Here is a 7,210-nt window from a genome sequence, read left to right on the forward strand (position 1 = left end):
TTTTTATTTTTTTTGCTATGTAAATGAAAAAGTCCAAAAATGTTGAAAGAAAAAGTGTTTTTCTTATAAAATTTTGCAAATAATTAATATTTCATCATAAATCTTAACCTCATCTTTTTTAGTAAAAAAAAAAAAAAATGACCCAAATTAGTTTATAACCAAAAATTATAATTTTTAAACTTTTTTTTACATTTTTATTTTATTATTTTTTTTTTTTACATACTGTCACCCTAGCAGTACAGTGTCACCATGTACTACTTTTGGGGGGTGATGATTTTTTTTTTTTTTTTTTTACACTGATTGCTTTTACACCCATAAAGGCTGTAAAAGCAATCATTTCTCCTCCTTTCTTGCAGCCATTGAGAAATACTGTGTGAGCTGTGATTGGTCACAGCTTGTCACATGGTACAAGCTTGTTGTGAATAGCCCTGTACCATGTGATCTCTGCGATCATTCACAGATTTCACACGTAGTAAGCAATGATGTCAGAAGGGACATCTTGCTTACTACTCTGCATGTGATCACTGATTGGCCAATCAGTGATCACATGATCGGGACCTCGCACAGAGGTCCCGTCCAACGATCGGTGTTCCACTGTGTCCAGAGGACACAGCGGGCACCGAATCGCGGTGCTGTGCGCTCCCAGGGAGTGTGCACAAGCAGGGTGCGGGGAGGCTGTTTATATACAACGGCTGGAAAGGAGGTGGTTAAGGGAATAGACAGAAATGTTAAGGTAGTATCAAGGGCGGACTGACAACTCATGGGGCCCCCGGCCAATAGGGGATCATGGGGCCCCTGTGTCCTTGCCCAAACTCAAAAACGCCTATGAAAAAGGTACCAGGGGCATCTCATGGGGCCCCCTACTGACCCCGGGCCCTCGGGCAGTGCTTGAGTTTCCAAATGGTCAGTCCGCCCCTGGGTAGTATAAATAATACATCAGACGACAATGTAAATGTACCATTTAATAATTCTGATTGCTTCTAAAGTAAAATAAAAAAAACAAAAAAAAACAAACTAAAACTCACAAATACTTCGTTCGCTCTGCACTTGCAGAAAAGTTTGGTCTGCGGTAGATGGTTGGACACAGAGTTCAGGTTATCTCCACCATGGTGTGCCAATTAAAGCCAGTGCAGCAGCCAGCTTTAAACTTCCCCATCAGTCCAGGAGACAAGGACCCTTCCAATAGGTCGGTAATAAGTCGCAGGGCGGAGCCAGTCACGACGTAAAGGCGCTTTACACCTTCTGCACCGCCACAATATCAGCCGCCTTCCTCCCCTTCCTCTTCATCCGGCTTCGGGCGTAGACACGAAGGAATAAGGCCAGGAAAACCACCGCCACTCCCACCGAGCCAATCGGCGTGACCGGGTGACCGTACAGCAAACACGACAAGAGAATCGCCAGGGCCTGGCGTAAAGTCATAATGATGGTGAACACGGCCGCCCCAAACTTGTTGATGGTGTAGAAGATGAAAAGCTGGCCGAAAGCCGAACAGACGGAGAGGAGGGCGGCGTGGAAGGCGAAGTCTGGGTGGCGAGTCATGAAGCGGATGGCCTCCTGAAGGCCACCTTGCTCCAGCAGAGAGAAGACGGTGAAGAGGCAGGAGAAGAGGGTGACCCCGAACATCATCTGAACGGAAGACATCTTGTATTTGAAAAGAGAGTCCTGCCAGTTGGACGTGAAGCTGTCGAACACGATGTAGCCGCTTAAAATGACCACTCCGGAGAAAGTGGTGACCCCGGAAGGACGAGAATCTCCCCCGTTGGACAGCAGGAACATGCTGACCCCAATGGAGATGAGGACAGCGGTGAAATACTCCCAATACTCGTAACTCTTGTGGGAGACTAGCTTTCCCATCAACATGACGGGGATGACCTTGGAGGCTTTAGCCAGGACTTGGGTGGGGAAACTGATGAACTTGAGAGCTTCGTACTGACACCAGCTGCTGAGGATGTTGGACAAAGAGGCAAATGAGTATTTGTACATGGGCGCACCATGACGAGGCTGTTTGGTGAGGGCGCAGTAGATTCCAGCCACGGTCAGGGCCAAGATCCTATTCATGAACACTAAGAATTGAGAGTCTCTGAACTTTTCTCCGGGGCTGCCGGGTTCTGAGCCAGTGTAGGTACGGGTCATAACACGCTCCTGCAGGACACCCCATGTCAGATAGGAGATCTGAGAGGAGAAAAACACAGATTACCAAGATATCTTTCAGTTATACCTTCTGCTCTCATCCCGGGTGTCCCCCCCTTCTGCTCTCGCCCCGGCTGTCTCCCCCTTCTGCTCTCGCCCCGGGTGTCTCCCCCTTCTGCTCTCGCCCAGGGTGTCTCCCCCTTCTGCTGTCGCCCAGGGTGTCTCCCCCTTCTGCTCTCGCCCAGGGTGTCTCCCCCTTCTGCTCTCGCCCAGGGTGTCTCCCCCTTCTGCTCTCGCCCCGGGTGTCTCCCCCTTCTGCTCTCGTCCCGGGTGTCTCCCCCTTCTGCTCTCGTCCCGGGTGTCTCCCCCTTCTGCTCTTGTCCCGAGTGGCTCCCTTCTACTCTCGTCCCAGGTCTCTCCCTTCTACTCTCATCCCAGGTCTCTCCCTTCTACTCTCATCCCAGGTCTCTCCCTTCTACTCTCATCCCAGGTCTCTCCCTTCTACTCTCATCCCAGGTCTCTCCCTTCTACTCTCATCCCAGGTCTCTCCCTTCTACTCTCATCCCAGGTCTCTCCCTTCTACTCTCATCCCAGGTCTCTCCCTTCTACTCTCATCCCAGGTCTCTCCCTTCTACTCTCATCCCAGGAGGCTCCCTTCTACTCTCATCCCAGGAGGCTCCCTTCTACTCTCATCCCAGGAGGCTCCCTTCTACTCTCATCCCAGGAGGCTCCCTTCTACTCTCATCCCAGGAGGCTCCCTTCTACTCTCATCCCAGGAGGCTCCCTTCTACTCTCATCCCAGGAGGCTCCCTTCTACTCTCATCCCAGGAGGCTCCCTTCTACTCTCATCCCAGGAGGCTCCCTTCTACTCTCATCCCAGGAGGCTCCCTTCTACTCTCATCCCAGGAGGCTCCATTCTATTCTCATCCTAGGTCTCTTGATTCTACTCTCATCCCGGGTGGCTCCCTTCTACTCTCGTCTCGGGTGGCTCCCTTCTACTCTCGTCTCGGGTGGCTCCCTTCTACTCTCGTCTCGGGTGGCTCCCTTCTACTCTCGTCTCGGGTGGCTCCCTTCTACTCTCGTCTCGGGTGGCTCCCTTCTACTCTCGTCTCGGGTGGCTCCCTTCTACTCTCGTCTCGAGTGACTCATTTCTACTCTCGTCTTGGGTGGCTCCCTTCAACTCTCGACCCCGGTATCTCCCCATCTACTCTCGTCCCAGGTATCTTCCCATCTACTCTCGTCCCAGGTATCTTCCCATCTACTCTCGTCCCAGGTATCTTCCCATCTACTCTCGTCCCAGGTATCTTCCCATCTACTCTCGACCCAGGTATCTTCCCATCTACTCTCGACCCAGGTATCTTCCCATCTACTCTCGTCCCAGGTGTCTTCCCATCTACTCTCGTCCCAGGTGTCTCCCCATCTACTCTCGTCCCAGGTGTCTCCCCATCTACTCTCGTCCCAGGTGTCTCCCCATCTACTCTCGTCCCAGGTGTCTCCCCATCTACTCTCGTCCCAGGTGTCTCCCCATCTACTCTCGTCCCAGGTGTCTCCACATCTACTCTCGTCCAAGGTGTCTCCACATCTACTCTCGTCCAAGGTGTCTCCCTTCTACTCTCGTCCAAGGTGTCTCCCTTCTACTCTCATCCCAGGTATTTCCCCTTCTACTCTCATCTCAGGTATCTCCCTTCTACTAGTATTCCAGGTGTCTCCCTTCAACTAGTATTCCAGGTGTCCTCCTTCTACTCTCATCCCAGGTATTTCCCCTTCTACTCTCATCTCAGCTGTTTCCCTTCTACTAGTATTCCAGGTGTCCTCCTTCTACTCTCATCCCAGGTATTTCTCCTTCTACTCTCATCCCAGGTATTTCTCCTTCTACTCTCATTTCAGCTGTTTCCCTTCTTCTCTTGTTCTAGGTATCTTCCCTTCTACTCTCATCCCAGGTGTCTTCTACTCTCATCCCAGGTGTCTTCTATTCTCATCCCAGGTGTCTTCTACTCTCATCCCAGGTGTCTTCTACTCTCATCCCAGGTGTCTTCTACTCTCATCCCAGGTGTCTTCTACTCTCATCCCAGGTGTCTTCTACTCTCATCCCAGGTGTCTTCTACTCTCATCCCAGGTGTCTTCTACTCTCATCCCAGGTGTCTTCTACTCTCATCCCAGGTGTCTTCTACTCTCATCCCAGGTGTCTTCTACTCTAATCCCAGGTGTCTTCTACTCTCATCCCAGGTGTCTTCTACGCTCATCCCAGGTGTCTTCTACGCTCATCCCAGGTGTCTTCTACGCTCATCCCAGGTGTCTTCTACGCTCATCCCAGGTGTCTTCTACGCTCATCCCAGGTGTCTTCTACGCTCATCCCAGGTGTCTTCTACGCTCATCCCAGGTGTCTTCTACTCTCATCCCAGGTGTCTTCTACGCTCATCCCAGGTGTCTTCTACGCTCATCCCAGGTGTCTTCTACGCTCATCCCAGGTGTCTTCTACTCTCATCCCAGGTGTCTTCTACTCTCATCCTAGGTGTCTTCTACTCTCATCCTAGGATTTTCCTTTCTACTGTCATCCCGGGTCTCTCCCATCTGTTCTCATCCCAAGTGTCTCTGCATCTCACCTGGAGTCCGGCCGCACAGAAGAGGAGTTTCAAAGCCTGCTGGGTGGTACTAGGGTCACCGTCTACCCGGGCTGAAGATGAAGGTTCATCAGGAGCCAAAGACTTTGATTCATGGCCAAACACGCAGGACTTTATTACTGGAAAACATATGCCTCGACCTGCAAGGAAGAGGGAATAAAAGAGTCGGAGTGCGTGACACTAAGCAAAATGTAATATACCAAGAAATCTGCCACAATATTCTTAAATAGAAAATAATGATCAAGTGAAAGGTAAGGAACACACAGACAGATATCAGGTATAAAATGACTGATAATTCTTCCTGGATATTCTCCATCAAGTTACCATAAATATAAAAATCTGCAACATTTCAGAAAAAGCGTTGGCCCTAGTGTTCCTCTTACTTCATACTTAAAACCCAATTGTCAATCTTTCCCCATACTGTGACCCCCAACTTTCCATCTCTCTCCATTCTGTAACCCTAAATGTCCATTTCTTTCCATACTGGGACCCTAACTGTCCACCTTTCTCCATACTGGGATCGCAGCTCTCTTCATACTAGTACCCCAGCTATCAATCTCTCTCTATACTAGGACTACAGCTGTCCAACTCTCTTCATACTGTGACTCCGGGACTTCAACTGGGACACCAACTGTCCACCTCGGTCCATACTGTGGACCTCAACTGTCCATCTCTCTTCATTCTGTGACCCTAACTGTCCATTTTTCCTCATACTGGGACCACAACTTTTCAACACTCCTTATACTGGCACCCCAACTGTTCATCTTTCTTCAAACTGTGACCCAAACAGTCCATTTTTTTCCATACTAGGACCCCATCTGTCTGTGTCCCTCCAAACTGTGAATCTAAATGTCCATTTCTTTCCAAACTGGGACCCCCGCTGTCCATCTTTCTCCAAACTGTGGTTGCAGCTCTCTTACTCTCTTCATACTGACCCTGACTGTGCACCTCTCTTCATACTAGGACCCCAGCTGTCCATCTCTCTCCATTCTGTGACTCTTAAGTGTCCATTTGGTCCATACTGGGACTCCAACTGTCTAATCTTTCTCTATTCTGGAACCACAGCTGCCCAACTCTCTTCATACCAGGACTCCTGCTGTCCATCTTTTTTCATACTTGGACTCCCAATGTCCATCTCTTCCCATACCGGGACCCTAACTGTCCATTCTTTCCGAACTGGGACCTCAACTATCCATCTTTCTCCATACTGAGATTATAGCTCTCAAAAACTCTTCATACCGGGACCCCAGCTATTAATCTCTCTTCATAATGGGACTGCAGCTGTCCAACTCTCTTCATACTGGGACTCCAGGACTCCAACTGTCCATCTCTTCCCATACCAGGACCCCTGCTGTCTGTCTTTCTCTCTTTATTCTGAGACCTATAAAACAGCCAGTTCCAACAAAAAAAAAAAAAAAACCCATAGGAGAAATGTCACCTCTAAACCCTGGGGACCCCAAAAGCCAGCTGACTTGGAGTCCCGACCTGCTACCATTGTTCTGGAGAAAGCCACTACAATGACAAAGCATTGTTTATAAGCAGAGGACACAGAAAATGTCTCTGCATCAGGACTCCTATACTGAATGCACACCAGACACAGAAAGATAGAACAAGAACGTCTCCTCATCCACTGAAGAGAAACACAACAATAATGGTGACAGACAAAAAGAATGTATAGAGATACAAAGAACAGAGAATACACTGAAAGAGGGATGGAGCATGAGACACGTGTGACGCGCACTTACCGGTCTCCAGGTAGTTGTTGCGTTTGAAGTACTGTATGAGTATATATCCTGGTATCAGTACTGTCCCATACCCGGCGATATTTAAAAAGAAACGTACCATCCAGAACTCCCCCCATGAGTCCTGGGTGGAGATGGCAGGGGGGGGATCTTCTGCTGAGACCCCCAAGAGGAGGACCAGAAAAAGCAGCAGAGACCTGCAGAGAGAGAGAGAGAGCAATGTGTTATAATCAGACCTACTGTCACCCAACTGCCACACCAAACACAGAACTACAACTCCCAGAATTGCCATCGACTACAGAACATCCACTACAACTCCCAGTGTGACCACTGACTGCACGACATCCACTACAATGTCCAACGTAGCCACTGATTGCCGTACATCCACTACAACGTCCAACGTTTCCACTGGCTGTTGAACATCCACTACAACTCCCAGAATGGCCACTAACTACAGAACATCCACTACAACTCCCAGCATGGCCACTGACTACAGAACATTCACTACGACTCCCAGCATGGCCACTGACTACAGAACATCCACTACAACTCCCAGCATGGCCACTGACTACAGGACATCCACTAAAACTCCCAGCATGGCCACTGACTACAGAACATCCACTACAACTCCCAGCATGGCCACTGACTACAGAACATCCACTACGACTCCCAGCATGGCCACTGACTACAGAACATCCACTACGACTCCCAGCATGG

The 7,210-nt window shown here is 49.5% G+C and overlaps 1 protein-coding gene across 1 annotated transcript; it reads right to left on the bottom strand.

Moving 5' to 3' along the window:
- Positions 1 to 947: 947 nt before the first annotated feature.
- Positions 948 to 6,800, bottom strand: SLC35B2 (solute carrier family 35 member B2). The gene is made up of 3 exons (XM_089667913.1): positions 6,497 to 6,800; positions 4,734 to 4,891; positions 948 to 2,172 (listed from the first exon to the last, which is right to left on the bottom strand). The coding sequence occupies exons 1-3, from the start codon at positions 6,783 to 6,785 to the stop codon at positions 1,234 to 1,236; spliced, it is 1,386 nt and encodes a 461-aa protein (XP_089524039.1). The 5' UTR covers positions 6,786 to 6,800; the 3' UTR covers positions 948 to 1,233.
- Between the last annotated feature and the right edge of the window lie 410 nt (positions 6,801 to 7,210).

This window comes from Staurois parvus, unplaced genomic scaffold (assembly GCF_062004578.1).
Source record: "Staurois parvus isolate SC_StPar_1 unplaced genomic scaffold, SC_StPar_1.0 ptg003664l, whole genome shotgun sequence".
Classification (NCBI taxonomy): domain Eukaryota; kingdom Metazoa; phylum Chordata; class Amphibia; order Anura; family Ranidae; genus Staurois; species Staurois parvus.

Coding starts and splice junctions, on each gene's coding strand:
- SLC35B2 (XM_089667913.1), bottom strand. CDS start 6,785: ATGGCAATTCTGGGAGTTGTAGTTCTGTGTTTGGTGTGGCAGTTGGGT. Junction 4,892..6,496: donor CAACAACTACCTGGAGACCG/GTAAGTGCGCGT, acceptor TCTTCCTTGCAG/GTCGAGGCATATGTTTTCCA. Junction 2,173..4,733: donor TCTGTGCGGCCGGACTCCAG/GTGAGATGCAGA, acceptor TTCTCCTCTCAG/ATCTCCTATCTGACATGGGG.